The 16,302-nt window shown below is 53.4% G+C and overlaps 6 protein-coding genes and 1 non-coding gene across 7 annotated transcripts; 3 read left to right on the top strand and 4 right to left on the bottom strand.

Annotated features, from left to right (window-relative positions):
* Positions 1 to 120: 120 nt before the first annotated feature.
* BO82DRAFT_357097 (uncharacterized protein) lies at positions 121 to 770 on the bottom strand. Its single transcript, XM_025635921.1, has 2 exons — positions 640 to 770; positions 121 to 468 (listed from the first exon to the last, which is right to left on the bottom strand). The coding sequence occupies exons 1-2, from the start codon at positions 752 to 754 to the stop codon at positions 125 to 127; spliced, it is 459 nt and encodes a 152-aa protein (XP_025488929.1). The 5' UTR covers positions 755 to 770; the 3' UTR covers positions 121 to 124.
* A 500-nt stretch (positions 771 to 1,270) lies between these two features.
* Positions 1,271 to 2,948, top strand: BO82DRAFT_342016 (putative C2H2 finger domain protein (Kin17)). The gene is made up of 3 exons (XM_025633566.1): positions 1,271 to 1,427; positions 1,491 to 1,697; positions 1,755 to 2,948. The coding sequence occupies exons 1-3, from the start codon at positions 1,326 to 1,328 to the stop codon at positions 2,448 to 2,450; spliced, it is 1,005 nt and encodes a 334-aa protein (XP_025488928.1). The 5' UTR covers positions 1,271 to 1,325; the 3' UTR covers positions 2,451 to 2,948.
* A 420-nt stretch (positions 2,949 to 3,368) lies between these two features.
* Positions 3,369 to 3,460, top strand: BO82DRAFT_t249. Its single transcript has one exon. It is a non-coding gene; the product is annotated as a tRNA-Pro (tRNA).
* Positions 3,461 to 3,725: 265 nt separating this feature from the next.
* Positions 3,726 to 7,729, bottom strand: treA (alpha,alpha-trehalase treA). Its single transcript, XM_025633565.1, has 4 exons — positions 7,354 to 7,729; positions 5,546 to 7,291; positions 5,209 to 5,499; positions 3,726 to 5,160 (listed from the first exon to the last, which is right to left on the bottom strand). Exons 1-4 carry the CDS (start codon positions 7,363 to 7,365, stop codon positions 3,991 to 3,993), a joined length of 3,219 nt encoding a protein of 1,072 aa, XP_025488927.1. The 5' UTR covers positions 7,366 to 7,729; the 3' UTR covers positions 3,726 to 3,990.
* A 360-nt stretch (positions 7,730 to 8,089) lies between these two features.
* On the top strand, positions 8,090 to 8,786 carry BO82DRAFT_151862 (uncharacterized protein). The gene has a single exon (XM_025630178.1). It carries the CDS (start codon positions 8,323 to 8,325, stop codon positions 8,716 to 8,718), a length of 396 nt encoding a protein of 131 aa, XP_025488926.1. The 5' UTR covers positions 8,090 to 8,322; the 3' UTR covers positions 8,719 to 8,786.
* A 68-nt stretch (positions 8,787 to 8,854) lies between these two features.
* Positions 8,855 to 10,491, bottom strand: BO82DRAFT_290547 (putative proline oxidase Put1; the record flags this gene model as incomplete). The annotated part of the gene is made up of 2 exons (XM_025631692.1): positions 8,855 to 9,710; positions 9,797 to 10,491. The coding sequence occupies 2 exons, from the start codon at positions 10,489 to 10,491 to the stop codon at positions 8,855 to 8,857; spliced, it is 1,551 nt and encodes a 516-aa protein (XP_025488925.1).
* Positions 10,492 to 11,969: 1,478 nt separating this feature from the next.
* Positions 11,970 to 14,370, bottom strand: cat1 (catalase catB; the record flags this gene model as incomplete). The annotated part of the gene is made up of 6 exons (XM_025631690.1): positions 11,970 to 12,877; positions 12,923 to 13,097; positions 13,147 to 13,311; positions 13,362 to 13,777; positions 13,825 to 14,050; positions 14,095 to 14,370. The coding sequence occupies 6 exons, from the start codon at positions 14,368 to 14,370 to the stop codon at positions 11,970 to 11,972; spliced, it is 2,166 nt and encodes a 721-aa protein (XP_025488924.1).
* Positions 14,371 to 16,302: the final 1,932 nt, after the last annotated feature.

The raw sequence follows: 16,302 nt of genomic DNA, 5'->3' as shown, positions 1-16,302 counted from the left end.
CAGAACATACTATGTACATGCATACAACATCCATACAGTCTCATTTCATGTGACAACAACGAAGCCACCTCCCAACTCCCCAACTCCTCAACCCATCCCCCCTCTCAAAAGAAACAAGGAGGACCTACACCCCCGAACCCAGATAAACATCCACTTCGACCTCCAGATTCTGGCCCTCGAACGGCAATGCCTCAATCCCCAGCATCGTCCACGTCGGCTGGTGCCCGGGGCACCACCTGCGGACCTCGTCCACCATCAGCTCGATGATCGTCTCCCGGGTCTTCGGCAGGTTCACGTGGTAGGTGCGCAGCTTGGTGACCAGATCCCACCCGGTGGCCACCTGGGCGCGCAGGTCCGGCCGCGCCCGCTCCAGCGCGTACAGGATCACCTCGTTGATGTTGGCGAAGGCCTGGGCGACTTCTTCTTCGAGGGTTGGGGGGATGGTTGTGGAGGTTGGGGACATTCCGGCTTTTGCGTTTGCGAGGGGGTTAGTTTGGGGGGTTGGGGGGCTTCGGGTTTCGGGTGCTAGGGCTTCAGGGGGGGTAGGGTGAGGCTCTATAATGGGAGGTCTATGGTGGGGAGTCTAATGGTAATCGAATGGAGGTGGAGTGGGTGGCACGGGGTAAAACTGGAACTGACTCTGTCCGGCAATTTCCATTCTGTCGCCGGCAATGCAGGCTTCGGAGAAGCCATATTCGTCTTGGAAGTGTTGGCCGCGGCCGGGGCGGGAATAGCTGGTGAGCTTGGGAGGCATGATGGGTGGTTTGGGAGAATGTGACAGGGGACTATTAGGCGGAGGGAGAGGGGAGACGGCAATATATGGGTTCATCATCGATTGGGGGAGGGGGGGGCTAGTGGGATTGTGGTAATAGGTTAGTAGAGGCAGATATGCTAATTTAGTAGGTGACTACTAGGTACTAACTTAGGTACACTTCAGTGTCGTCCAAATTGCCTCTCCTTTTCACTTACACCCAGGAGAGGGCAATATATCAAGGTAGAAAGTGAGAAGGGAGAAGTAACGCTAATGAGGCTTCAGAGCATGTCAGAGCCCCGCATGTGATAATACAGCATGCAGGTGAGACAATCTCAGTGCTTGTCTTATGCTCATTGTAGAGTATTATTGCTAGTTGAACTACAGCCAATAGCCTGGAGCCCGCCGGCTTATACTCCTGCCTAACCGGGAAAGCCATATCCGTCACGTGCAGCACTTATCTAATCCTGCCTCGCCGCCACCCGTTCCTGGGCTTATCTTACTCCGACACTCATCCATCTTTGTTTCTGCCAACCACTTGTTTCCAACTTGAACCATCGTCACTATCGCCACAATGCCGCGTGCGGAAGCTGGAAGTACGAAAGCCATCAGCAACAAGATCAAACAGAAGGGTCTAGGCAGATTGCGATGGTACTGCCAAGCATGTGAGAGACAGGTAAGCAAGCCATTGCCCGTCCACTCTCCTCAGCTAGACTATACTGATTGTGGCTTGTCCCAGATGAGAGACGAGAACGGCTTTAAATGCCACGTCCAGTCTGAAAGCCACGTCCGCCAGGTGCTGCTCATCGGCGAGGACCCGAAGAAATACATCGAAGACTACAGCAAGCAGTTCATTGATAATTTCCTTAACCTTCTGAGAACGACGCACGGAGAGAAGGAGGTCAACGCGAATCAGTTCTACCAACAGATTATTGCGGATAAGATGGTGAGTTTTTCTGCGAGGGTGAGGAGACGTGGGCAGGGTGCTAACAGTTTGGGCCAGCATATTCACATGAACGCTACGAAATGGAAGAGCTTGTCGCAGTTCGTCGCGCACCTCGGTCGCGAGGGTCTTTGCCGGGTGCAGGAATCTGAAAAGGGGCTGTTTGTCGCGTACATTGATCGGAGTCCGGATACGATGCGCCGACGCGAGGCGCTGGCGAAGAAGGAGCGGCAGGACAAGGGCGACGAGGAGCGGGAACAGCAGCAGATCCAGGAGCAGATCGAGCGCGCTCGTCAAGCCGCAGCGAAGGAGGATGAGATCGATCCGGAGGCTAGAAACCTGCAGCGGAAGGAGGGCGAGAAAGTGAAGCTGAATATCGGGTTCGGTGCGAAAGCAAACGTGGACGCGAAGGCCGAGTCACCGGCAACGGCCACTTCGGCCGAGGAGAAGGACTCCAGTGGCTCGTCGGCTTTTCCGGAGACCTCTACCGCTGCCCCCCCTGCGCCCGCGCCTGCTCCGACGGCGGCGCCGAAGGTGTCGCTGTCTTTTGGAGGTGGCAGCAACAAGCCGAGGAATGTGTTTGCGACGGCGGTGAAGAAGAACCCTCTCGCAGGGAAGAAGGGCCCCGTGAAGGAAGCGCCCAGGAAGATGACGGAGCAGGAGCGGATCATGAAGCAGGAGATGGAAGCAATGGAGCGCAAGCGCATGCGCGGGGCATCTGGTTTCCCGGATGCTAAGCGTCCGAAGATCTCTTGAACGCAGGACCGTTCGCTACTATGACTGGGTGTGGGTTGAAATCCGCCCATGCCTCATTTCGTTGCCCACCATTGGACACCAAGGCGCGAGGTCATCGGCCTTTGTCCTCGGCTTGCCTGGGTCTTTGCGTCGCGAGGACTTCTCCCACGTGGGCGTCAGACTCTTGCAGTCGCGCCCAACCCGACGACACGACATATTCGGGTGGCGTCTCCGCACAATGCGCATCCGGCGCGCTACCAGACAGCCGCTCGAAACGAGTGCGACGGGTGTCCCCTCTGTATTTGGACCACTCACGGCCTTGGAAGAGTAAATTTCAGATAGATGACTACATTGGCTCAGTGGTGATAGACACCCCTTGATACCTCAATCTATAGTTAGGAATGCTACGGGCATGTCATATATTATCCTGCAATCTTTTCCGCGTCCTTGTGATTTCTGTCACGTGAATCGTGGCCATCCCCTGCCATGATTCCCTGCGTGAAGCAACCCAGTTCGGAGCACCAGTAGTTCTAGGAGGCCACCTGGCGCAATCCCAATCTTGAAGGATAATCATCTCTTTCCCGACGCTATTTGATGCAGTAGCCATCGTGGCGGTCATGTTTGTACGTTCTTGTGTCCGCACGGTATCCTCAAACGGATTAAACCACCTCAGTATATATAACAAGACATGGATTCAACCAACAATCAACCAACCTGCACACCATCCAATCATGCACAAATAACCATCAGTTTATTATTCATAAGAAAAGCACTTGTACCTCCCGCACCTATCGGCCAATTATCTAATCCCTCCTTACAATACATCCCCCAGCACCGCAAACATTCAAGCATGAAACATGGCAAGCTAACAAGAAACCCTTTACACCATGCTTTTATCATAATACATGAGGGCAAAAATTACACCAGATACCATAACAAGCCCGGGTGGTCTAGTGGTATGATTCTCGCTTAGGGATTCCAAACCCAAGCATATCTGCGAGAGGTCCCGCGTTCGATCCGCGGCTCGGGCCTTGATTAAACTTTTGCTCCTTTGCTTTTTGTTCTTTCCTCTTTTTCTCTCCAAGGTATGTATGTATGTTATGGGTTACTTACTTATATTGGCTGGAAATCATCGATTTGTGTTTGTGCTTGATGTCAGTCACACTGGACTACAAAGGACTACATACAACACATGGGACACCCTCCGATATAGACTGCTAACCCACCTTTATAGCTTCGCTTGATTATTCTGATAAAAATACGCGAGCTACTGCTGCCCCGGACTTCCAAGAAGACTTCATACATCAACCTGAATATTATCATTAATTGCAATAAAGTTATGTATGTCTGTATGTACATCGTCTGTGTGGCCGGCCATAAACCGAGCACATAACGATAGAAGGGACATGAGCGGCAAGAAGAACCAAGACTGTGAAAAGAATTCCAGATACGCAAGAAACCAAACCGATGTGTAGGTAGCGTAGCTCTTCTAGCTCCAAGGTCGGCTAGGTTGACCACCGGAAAGTCTTACTAGCTCTAGGTTCCTAGGGTCTGTCGACGACTAGAAGCGGGCCAACGTGGCCTTGTCGCGCGCTGTCAGCGACCGCTTGCTCGCGGTGCTCGCCTCGGTAGTAGAATTGCCGCTCAAGATCACCCACTCGGCCACGGTTGCACCCTTAGTTGTGTTCGCGCTTGCCTGGTTACCTGCTATCAACAGGGTGGCGAATCGTGCACTGCGAACAGGCTCATTCAATGTGATAGTTGTGGTGTTGCCGCTAGGAATAGAGACGGTGTTGGCCTTTTCAATAGCGGCACTGTTGTAGGGACTTGACTGGGTCACATCGGACAGCTGGGTAATGAGACGGTAAGACGAGGTGGAGTTGCCGGAAGCAGCGAAGAACTGTGCAGGCCGCGTGATGGGCGCATCGTGAAAGATGATACTTAGATTCTTGGGAGGAGACTGGTACCAGTCAAAGTAGAAGCCAGTTACACCGTCGGCGGATTGCGTGTTGATCGTGGAAAGGGTCACGGTGATCGAAGACAGATTTCCAGAAGAAGGTTGCCAGCGCGTCGAGGTGGCACCATCAACGGCGGAAATAGGGAATTGACCAGGCTCATAAGGGTCAGGCGAGTAGACCGGATGGCACTGCACTTGATTGCCCGGAGTGGTGTTAATGGACCCAATTTGACGGTTGGGGATTGTCAAAGACCCGAACAGAGGAAGAGTGTAGCTAGCCGTGGCGTCGCTAGTGGATAGGCCGACCTGGACAGTGATACCAGTGCCGTTGAAGCGAACATCTGCTGAAGCCAGAGGTGCCACAGACGAGGAGCGCTGCAGAGTGGTGTGGGTGTAGTTTGACCAGGCGGAAATCGGCCAACCGCGCCAGTAGAATGTCCGGTAGGTGATATGCGGGATCTGGGGTGGAAGGTTAGGATCCACGTGAAGGATATCATCCGGCAACAGACGCAGCCCCAGATAGCCGAATAGCACGACCTGGTTGGCACCACCGTGTCCAGTCAGGAAGGGGAACGCCGGATGAGTGCCACCGTTGATACTAGCATCATCGATCATCTGCTCAGAGAGCTGATACCAAGGGCCTCGTGAGTAGGGCGCATAGGAATACTGATGGTAGGTGTAGGCGGAGCAGCCAGACGGAGAAACATCACTGGCGGCGATAGAGAAGATAGCATACGTCATGGCTGGGCCATCGGCGGATTGCTTGTTTGCATACTGCACCAGTTAGCATATTCCCTAACGACATGGCAAGAGACCACTTACATAGTCGAGGTCCGTCAACGAATTCTCCGTGGTGTAATTATCAGACTCGTAGGCCAATGGAAACGTGTTGAGTACGATATCAGCCTGCTTTACGACGGCTGATCCATTCATCGAAGTGTACTCCAAGGTTACACCATTCTCGCGCAGTATCAAAACATTCTCCGCAATCTCATCCCAGGTCTCGTTTGCCTCCAGCCCAAATTGCTTGCGAAACTGGTTGGCATACTTCAGGGTCTCAGCAATAAGTGGCATGGTATAACCACCGGCATCGATTGAGTTGGCATACTCGTCCTAAAGGAATCAGCTGATATTCGTATGATGTATCGTGCAGACTTACCGGATCGGTCATATTAGTCAACGTGAATGATGACCCGTTTCGCTGAACAAGGTCTCCGTAGAGTGTGGCTACTGAATCGTAGATCGGGAAAAGATAATTGCGAAACCATTCCGTATCACCGCTCGTCACCCACTGATTGATCATCGCAAGACCAATGTCGCCGTTCAGATGGTACTGGTAATCCCAGCACGGCCCTGTAGCAGTGCAATTTCCAAATCGACCGCTCGTCCACGGATAGATAGCGGCAGAAGAACTGAAGGAAGTCTGGTTCTGTGAGCCTGCAAACGCAGTCTTGACATTGGCCTCGGCCTGATAGTGCAAGGCAATGCGGTAGTTGGTGTAGCGTTGTGCCGACTCAGGGTGCGACGTCACCAGTCCAGGTTGCATCCACAGATCTGCATCCCAAAAGATCTGGCCAGCATAGGAGTCCGAGGTCAGGCCACCGACAGCGCAACTGTCGATGTTGACAGGCATTCCACCCGTGGCTGCAAGTGTGTTAGGACCTGCGGTGTTCTGCAGCAGGTAGTACGTGTTGGTGACAGCAATAATGGCCGAGTCAATGATGTGGCGGTCCGCAGGTAGCTTGCCAGTGATAGGGTCATTGAAGCGATCGACAGCGCTCTCATGCAGAATCTCCGCCCACTCTGCGACGTGCGATTGCAGCGAGCGGGAGTAACCCAGGGCCCGCCCGGTTTGAGCAGCAAGCTTGGCGGTTTCGCGGGTCGCCAGGAAATAGTCTGTGGAGGCTGCGCCAACGAACTTGGTGACGCGGACGGCCTCATTGGCAGTGAACCGAACGTTGACTGCCTGCGCAATAGAGGAGTCATTCGTGTGTACGTAGGGCTTATTGGTGACGAGCGTTCGAGAAGACAGATCGACATTGTCTGAGGCATCTAGAGTGGCGTAAATGTATGCAGTGACGTTGCCCACACCCCATGGCCGCACAGCAGAAAAAATGGCCCCTTCGTCCTCTCCCGACTCAACGAAGTCGGTACGAACCGCCGAATATCCATCCAACACGTTGACAACTGTTGCGTTGCCATCAGTCGAAGGTACAATCTCCAAGTCTACCACAGCTTGGTTGACACTCAGCTTGTGCGCGAAGAGCCGATAGGTGATAGCAAAGGATCCTTTGTCGCCGGCAGGGGTCCAGGTATAGGACCAGGATAACAGACCAGCCTTGTAATCGAAGGTTGACTGAAAGTTAGTGATAGTCCGATTGTCGACTTCTGCATCGAGGTATGTGCCGTCACCCAAGTCGAGTATCAAGCCACTCCAGTGTGGAACGCCGCTGATAACACTATCGCTGCCATACTGAGACAGCCAGGGGAAGTTGGACTTATTTGTCAATGGCTGACGGTCCCAGAAGCCGGCAATGGTCGCAAAGGACTGGCGACGGGAGTATAGAGGCCATCCGCTGATCACATCACCGTTCTCCTCCGAGTCCATCTCGAAGAAGGGTCCAACATTGGCGACATTGATGCCTATGTAACCATTGGCGATCGAGCCCCGGGATTGGAAGTGACCCTGGTCGACGGTAGTCGTCGTGAGACGCCAATTGTCGTCGTCCCAGGTGACACCCGCGAACCTGGTTGGGTAAACACCGGAAGCATTATTGCTCGATGGTTGGACCGAATCACGGCCACCGTAACGATGGAGGGCGGAGACGACGCGAGCCTGTCGATTGGGGGCTCCCTCAACAGCAGCAGGGAGAGCCAATCCCAGCGACAATAAGTTCACCAGCGACTGGGCTCGTTAGCTTCCTCTCTCTGGAGACAGTGTGTGTCTGGTATTTCTGGGGTACATACCTTGAGCTGCATCTTGCTGCGCCGGCGGGCCGTCACAAGAGAGAGCAGTGAACCCGTACGGAGATCGTATCCGACAGTACTGCAAGAGCAGAGCAGAGGAAAAAGAGAAACGCAGTGACGCGGGGAATGAGAATTTAAAGAGCAAGGCTAGACAGACAAGTTCCTGCGATCGGAGATTTGGCTGCGAGGAACGATCCACCCTCGTGTCCAAGTGTGGGAATGCCAAGGTCGATCGGCTGCACGAAGGTGAAACTAGGAGAATTGAGGCGACCTAGGGGAATAAGACTAAAGATAGATAGACCAGACATCGCGCAGAGAGGGGAAGAGGGGATCTGAGGGGAATTTAAAGTAGAAGAAGACGGAGAAAGGGACCCGGATGGGCCGATGGGTCAGGGAGTGAATGAATGAATGTTGGAATATTTACTAGGAGAAATGGGGGGAAATTCACTTGGAAGCGGAGGCGGAAGCAGAAACTGATGGCGTCAGTGACAGGCACCACAAGCCCAATCACGGGGATTCCAGCCAGTCATCTGGGAATGTGGGGAAGCAACAGCCACCGGCTCTGTCCGGGGACTGGCAATTGAGGCCACTCATTGGATAGAGGATCCATTATGCCTAGAAGTCGAAGGTCAAAGGACGAACTTAATTATTGCCGCGGAAGCAAGTAAGCTGGGAATAGAGTTACCTGCAAATGACAGCATGCTCTGCTGTACCTTGGTATGGTTGAGGGGATGGAGAGGAAAAGAAGAGCCAACTCAGGGTCTTGCGGGGTAGAAATCCGCAGCCACCGCAGCCACCGCAGCCACCGCAGCCATGTGTTCCGCTGTGGCTGGTGGTGGTGGTGGTGGTGGTTGCCTGGCTGGACAATTGCCTGCCTGGATAACAACAAACGAAGGGGTAGTAGTATAAAGCTCTCGCCTAGTTTTCTCAATTTTCACCATATCAGCATAGTCACCTCCCCCCACCAACATGTCTCCGTACCTCGCGGTCGCCATCTTCCATCCTCGCTATGGCAACTTCCAGCATTGGGCCCTCCACCTTCACACCGACACCGGGGATCGCGTGTTCGAAGTCGACGGGGAACACCCAGGGTTCACCAAAGTCACTTCCCACGTCCACCCCCGGAACATCCCCATGTACATCCAGTCAATCAGGGTCGCGGACATTGGCAACGTGGACATCCCCGCGATCCAGGCTGTCGTGGATGCCGCCCTGGTCGACAACGAGACCCTCGAGTGGGACTGCCAGGACTACGTGCTCGAACTCCTCGAGGGATTCGAATGCGAGGCGGTCATTGATGATGATGACCCCGATTATCTCGAGGCAATCGAAGTTCTTCGTAGTAAGCGGGGCCCGCTTCTATGATCATCGGTCCTAGCGTGCAACGGTGTACCAAGAACGGAGGAACAGACAAAGGAAACGCATCCAAGATCAGATCGATCCATCTACACATCGCGTCATATTTCGATCACTTGCTGGCGGAGATAATAAGCCCGGTGCATCAAACTCGCATGAAAGCCACCATTCTCCTCCATGCCTCCCCGCGTAACGCCTGTGCTGTATGCCTCGTCCGCTGCATCGCGGACTGATTCTCCACCGCCCGCCGCAGCAGAAAGTGTAGACACTCCTCCGTGGAACCCCAGGCCAGGCACTTGAAAACCCCGGGCTTCGCTTCCGCATGACCTCCCGCAGTTACCATTCCCAAACTAACCTCGTCTGCCATCCCCTGCAGCTGACCCACCTCGACAGGGATTGTCTTCCGGCCCTCCCTTTGTCGTTGTTGGTAGAGAGTGCACGCCTTGGCCACACTCTCCCCGTTATGCGAAGCTACGAACAGTCGCACTGTCGGAAGATCCTCCGCCCTTTCGGATCCAAGCTTAGAGCCCGCACCTCTGGAGGTGGAGGGGTGGCGATTCTCAATCAGCGCCCTCACGATTCCATTATAGTTCGCGTCCGTCTCCTCTTTGGTTTCCCAGATTCTATCCCGTTGATCATGCGCAATATACGCCCCTCGGACCAACTTCACACCTACTCCCCAGCCCTCTTGACGCGCTAGACGCAAATGGCCAGCCAGGATGTCCGCTGAGCGCTTCAAATAGGCCTGGTAGGTATTCAAAACAACAATGGGGGTTTCCTCTTGAGGCGTCTCCGAAGGACGATTGAACCTCCTCATTAGACCCACCGCCCAAGAGTCAATCGCCGCCTGAAACACTTGTTGCTCCGCGTCGATCCATAACCGGGATTTCTGCGCTGCGACGGCTGCGCATATCTCATGGATGGCAGCTGCGATCTGCGGCGGAGGATGGGGATCATTCCGCGTGAGCGAGTGGACCGCCAGCGGACCAGCGCCAGTGAATCTAGTTAGAGGTCATAATACATCAGCAACTGAAACCCTTTGTGTATTGTATACAGCCCATCCACCTAGCGACGGAGAAAACCATACTTAACAGCTAGATAATCCCCTTCACCTAGCATTTTCAGAGTGCGTAGGTTCCCCTCTTTCCACTCCTTGACCGCCTGTTCCCACTGTGCCTGCTGTAGCTGTAGCTGTCCCTGCAGCACCGCGGCAGTCGGTTCCCGACCAGAACTCGGGCTCACATGTGCGATCGACTCTCTTGCGTACCCCAGAATCACTCCTTTGAAGCCCAGCCGCTTCATCTCCCGGACAGTCCGGCGAACTTCGATCTCGTTGGTCCCCGCGCAGAAGTGATCGTAGATGGTGCGACGGAGGAGGTAGTCCATTGCGGCGTTGGAGGAGGGACGCAGCAACGTGGAAGGGGAGTCGACAAGAACCTTCATGAGCGACAGACAGGGCGTCAGCAGAGGCGAGGCCATCACACTGGTGAGAAAGAGCGAACGAAGGAAGGTTCGGGTCGGGAGGCCGGCGAGAGGAGCGGCGGCCACAGACGAGGGTTGCGCGGCCGAAGTAGAGGGGAAGGGAATATCATGATGGTGATGGTGCGGATGCGCTGCATTTCCGGCCTCACTCGTTGCCACCGTAGTAGGCGCCGCCTTCGTTGTAGACGATCTAGCTATATGCGAAGTAGTCGAAGTGGAAATATAGAGCCTGTGAGAGAACAGTAGAGGGTCCGGCTGCGGCCGCGGCCGGGAAACGAGATGTAATACTCGAGCTTTCATTTTCACATTCACGCACAAGTCAGTCAGTTACTGTGCCTAAATCCCACGGACACAGTCACAGAGAGTCAGTAAGCAGAGCAAAATCCCCCTTCCCCCCTTCAGCCTATATTTATACCCCATGCACCCTTGCGATGACCGCAAGGTGGGATTGATGACCCCTTCCATGCCACCTTTCGGCTCGAGATTCCCTCCGGTGCACCCCCCGATTGGCTTCCGTCGAGGCGGGATCGTCAGCAGTTGCATTTCCCCCCTCCTCTCAACATTAACGTATCGGTTCAGCTGCCCAGGGCCCGCGGGCTTTTCGGCTTCTGCTGCCGCTTGCTGGGCCACTCAGCATCACCCAGGGGTGTTATCAACTATGTATCCTGTGTTGTGAGTCCGTTGACTTACCTTCGGTTTCCCCGGCCTAAAGGCGGGGAGGGAGGGGCTAATCGCACGACCTTATCTATCGAGCGGATCCTCCAGACTGAATGTGAGAGTAAAAGAGCAGCAAACAAGTGGGAACCAGACCATCAATCATCAGGTACCTTCGCCTCGAAACCTTGACTGCCTCTCGTGATTCCTTCACTCTTTTCAATTTCTGTTAACAAACCCCTTGATCAGAAAGTACACAATGCCGTAAAATAGGTAAATCAAGTATCAACTCATGCAGATAACACATAAAATCACAGCTGGAAGGAGGGTAATATAAATACTAAAATATCCGTTGCTTCTCGTACGAACGAAAGCAATCTTCGGGTTCTGCTTCCGAAGGTGAGAGAGAGAAGCCCACCGCGCCTCAACCCCACCCCACCGCTCCTCCCTCCTTCAGTCTCACCCCGTACAGTTTGGGGAATCTCGACCCCTCCCCCCCTTGCTTTTTGCATGTCAGTCCTAGCATATGTGAAATAGGTCAGATTGATGTCATGCTTTTGTGTTACAGCCCCCGTTGAAGGAGCTTGGAGGTGGTTGGTTGTTCTGAAGCGGCCAAGCGGGATCGAGGAGAAATTATCATAAATGGTGGTATACCGTGCTACTGAAGTCGATGGTTTGATTCCTCGAAGGGTTCAACTCGGAACCGCGCCTTGCTCAATGTCTCAAGCAAGAGACTGGATCATTGAGGTTCTACACTTTTGCAAACCACGGCCAAGCTTCAGTGCTACTGGAAATGAGACGCTGTTTTCGGAGCGGAAGGAGAATCGGACATGAGATCATAGAAATCACCGTCAGCTTGAGAGCTAGATTGACGAGCTCTGGTCGCTATGAGTATGGTCGCTGCAAGAGATAGTTCGTCTTCTTGCAGGCTGAAATTCTAGGGAACAGAAATTGTGCTCATATTTGCAAGGCTAATGCTAACAATAATTACATCCAATAATAGTCGTGAAGGGTAGCCCCCGTATTAGCTTATCCTCCGTCATCAACTTACCATTGACAGCGGTTACCTCGCCGAGCAATGGACGAAGCGACCGATATAGGCGAATAGGCAGACAGCTCATCACCTAATTATCAACGGCAAACCGGTCCAAGAACTTGAATGTCCTAAGACCCTCCGTGAAATTATCCAAGAACGAGTCCGATGCCTCATCTGCAACGTAGACTCCATCTCTTGAGGTCGCAATGCCTGCACTCTTCAGAGCTCCGGACCCACTTCCCACCGCGGCAACGGGCTTTCCGAAGCGGAACCCATCAACGAGGATCTGCAGCGGACGGCCCGCCGGATACAACGTCGTGGCGTTGCCTTGAGGAGCAGTCAACGAGGTTGCTGTGAACAAATTCTCCGCCCCGGGCGCGACAACCAGGGCATCGAATTGAATCGCATCGGAGGCAGAGTAGGTCTGGCTGACACCACTCGCGAGACGCTCCGCCACAACAACCACGTCAACGTTCTTCTTGGCAAGGGAGTCGGCGAGAGCTTTGGCACCAGTTATAGACGAAGGGCTCTGAACGGAAGCGAGGTAACCAACTTTGAGGCCGTCCAGCTTATTCAGTGGTGTGCCGAAGCTGCCGACTCCAGCCGTGGTGTTAGTGTGGTAGTAAGTTGGGTCAGGCGCAGGAGGGCTCACGCCAATGGCGCGGGCCACACGACGGGCGATATCGTTGGAGATGCGATTAAGTTGGAGGACAACATTCTCCCGAACGACAGAGCTTTGCACGTTGGCGTTCTCGAAGCGGATTGCATCAATCACAAATTGCTGCTCTGCGGGCGAGAGGGAGTTGTAGAAGAGTCGGGGCTGAGACCAAACATCAGAGAATGTAGGAGAGGTGCTGCGAAGATAGTTTCCATTTGCAACACGCCGGGGGGCTGTAAAAAAGCCATTGCCAACAGTCTGGTTGGCTTGCTTCGGAGAGCCGCTGTTGAGGGTGTTCGGGCTGTAGGCGTTGGGGTTGAGGGGGATGAACATTTGGCCTGCCAGGTTTAGCTATGAGGGTATGAATAGGGAAGGAGACGTACCGGCACCATCACGGTTATTGTTATGAACAGGCACACGAGGCTGGTTGATGGGTAGCTGCTCAAAGTTGGGTCCGCCGTGCCGATTCAGCTGGGTGTCAAGGTAGGAGAAGAGACGCCCCTGGAGAAGAGGATCTTCGGTAAAGTCGACACCACGGACGATATGACCGGGTTGGAACTGGGACCTTTAGCATGCTGGGTTACACATCGGAATAGGGAGCACGCACCATAACCTGCTCAGTCTCCGCGAAGTAATTGCGAGGGTTGCGGTTGAGGGTCATTTTGCCCAGCTTTGTGATAGGGACATACTCCTCTGGAACAATCTTGGTTGGGTCAAGAAGATCAAAGCCAAAACGCAGCTGGTCGGCTTCATCCATAATTTGTACGCCAAGCTATGTAGGTCAGCAGTGCGTCGCGTCGAAGGAAAAGGTGAGAAACGTACCTCCCACTCGGGGTAACGGCCTGCCTCGATGGCCTCGAAGAGATCCTGGCGCAGGAAATCGGGATTCTTACCCGATACCTGCTGGGCTTCCTCCCAAACCAGACTAGCCTTACCTTGTAATGTTTTCCAGTGGAACTTCACCAGCTTAGTTGCACCGCTGTCTGTGACGAGGCGGAAAGTGTGAACTCCGAAACCATCAGTGAATCGGAACGAACGCAGAATACCGTGGCCAGACATCGCCCAGAAAAGTGTATGCAATGAGCTTGGCTGCTGGCTGAAGAAATCCCAGGCCGAGTCGTGTGCTGTGGCAGCCTGGGGGATTTCATTGTCGCCTCGGGGCTTGACTGCATGAATGAGATCCGGGAATTGAATAGCATCCTGAATGAAGAACACAGGGATGTTGTTTCCCACAATATCTGTGAAGCGTTAGTATAGGCTTCGAGCAAGTTACTGGCGGACTGACCAAAATTGCCCTCGTCGGTGTAGAAACGAGTTGCAAAACCATGAACATCACGAGCCAAGTCCGAGCTACCGCGACTACCCGCGACAGTAGAAAAGCGTACAAACACAGGAGTCTCCTTCCCCTTCTCCGAAAGGAACGAGGCAGCTGTGAGGTTGGAGTAGTCTCCGTAGGAAACAAACACACCATGGGCACCTGTTCCACGAGCATGAACAGCACGTTCGGGAACCTACATGGTCAGCTTAGATCACCATGGTAGACATGGAAGCTTACTCGCTCATGGTCGAAACGTTGAATCTTTTGGCGAAAGATAAAGTCTTCAAGCAAGGTGGGACCACGCTCGCCGACGCTGAGGCTGTTCTGGTCTTCGATAGGACCACCTACGTCACTGGTGAGGTAGGTGTTGTTGTCGTTGAGGTAGTACTGGGAGAGAAACTCCTCAGTGGCTTCAGAGGCGTCGGAATCATCACGCCGGGTAAGCTCGCCAGTCATATACGGGCAGGCGGCTTGTGCGACGGCAACGAGGCCGAGAAGACCAATTGAGCGCATGTTTCACGCTGCTTGTCTATGAAAGTTCGAAGTGAGCAAATCAAATCATCAACCTGGAAGACAGTAGATGCACCCCGGGGTGGACAGAGGGTCAGCCGACATTGACTCACCAGAACCGGCAAAAATCTGATACAGAGCGACGCGACGCTAGAAGAAAGACGTGGCAGCCCGAGAATTGGGAGGTGGGGGAAGGGAGAAGGTGCAGCTTATATAGAGTCGCGAAGCGAGGGGAAGGAATGAAGAACCGGGCCAGCATCCACGGCAATCGGAGAAAATTGAGACATAGCACGAACAACATGTCCAATGCGACTTCCCGTAGCCATTGGGAGAAAGCTGGGCAAAAGGGCGATGAAACTGGAATATCGCCCGAGCAGACTGTCCCTTGCCGTCTCTTGCTGGAGATGATGCCTTGCTGCAGCGGGTGATCGTGAGAAATATGCTTCATTCTATTGGTTTGTGTAGGTGGAACGGTTGCAGCCCATCCCAGAATGGATTTAGTTTTACAAGCCAAGAACGTGGACGACAAAACCAACTGGTGGTTGTGAGCAAGGTTGAGGATTGACTGATCCAGCCGTTGTCGATCGTGGCTTGCGATTGAGAGTCCGTCCCACTGCTTGGTAATGCTGGAGGGTCTCGATGGTTCGGCTTAGCGTCGGAGCTGCGGCAGGCTGACTTGGCATCAGGCAACATGGACGTGATATTTGTCGGGGTGAAGGAGGTAAACACATGTGCAATGGGCTAAGAGAAGCATAGACCATGCTTAGTGGACTGATCCAGTGGGGAGTTTCGAGTTGGATGATCCCAATGAAAGTGAGTGAGTGAGTGAGCGTGTGAGCGTGAAAGAGATGGAACGGAGTTGACAAGAGAAGGAAAAGGAAGGACGCGTCTTCCGCCAAGCGGCCAAGGGCGAATTTCCACTACCACTACAGAGATTACAGAGATTACAAAGGTTACAAGGGACTCCCCGCACTGCTGCACCTCCTGGCGTTTTATCACCCACTAACCACTACTACTTCGGACTCTTGCGCTACTCCTGCAGCAGTGTGCACTCGCTGCTATTTTGGGATCTCCCGCGTCAACAACCCCGGTCAATAAAAACGTGATGATCTCCACGACCGCTGCAGGAACGGCGCAACCGACCAGAAAACATGCTATAGGATCGTTTGAGCAGGGGGAACGATGTGTTATGGACTGTATACCTTTGATAGGATCGAGAAAGCTACCAGACAATTGCTCCATGAATACTCACAGCATTGCACCATCCGTTCTAGGCCGGGGTATCTGAGTAAGCTTATTACCCGCTTACCCGGAACGGGAACCACACCTTACCTCCAGGCTAACTTGGTTGGTTACTTGGGATGCATCATATCTTCTCTCCCAAGTTAGTAGCCCTCAATCGTTTCCCAAGTTTAGTTCTCCATCGGACCACTCCGAACCTAGCGACTCGCAGCCCCAAAATTTGAGCGGTTTGCTTACGGGTCCGCTGACACCCATTCCTAGACTAGAGCGTGCTGCTGTTCAATGATGTATCAGTACTCCGTACTCCGTAGATCGGCTGGGTGCCGCTAGGGGGGCGTGTGTGTGCATTCCCTAGTTCAAGAACTCAACTCTAGTATTATTGTTGGCTATAACCAGTTCCAACCATGACCTATCTGACAAAAATCTGGGCCTGGGCTAGACTCTTGCGTTCACTAATCAATCGGGCAAGACTTTCTCCGAATACCAGGACATTAGCTCCCACCGCCCACCTTATCATCGATAACTCCGCAGAGCCAAGCTCAACGTCTCCAAGCATGTCTATTCAACCCAGCAACAATCAATCTTTAGAAACAAAATATCAATGGCCCATGACTACTAGTGATTCATCCCGTTTCCATTCTCCCGCTTTTGCTTTAGGAACATCACTAAGACAAACACTGCACATATCACCAA

Source organism: Aspergillus uvarum, assembly GCF_003184745.1.
Source record: "Aspergillus uvarum CBS 121591 unplaced genomic scaffold BO82scaffold_53, whole genome shotgun sequence".
NCBI classification, from domain to species: Eukaryota; Fungi; Ascomycota; class Eurotiomycetes; order Eurotiales; family Aspergillaceae; genus Aspergillus; species Aspergillus uvarum.
This window is presented reverse-complemented; position numbering and strand designations above follow the sequence as displayed.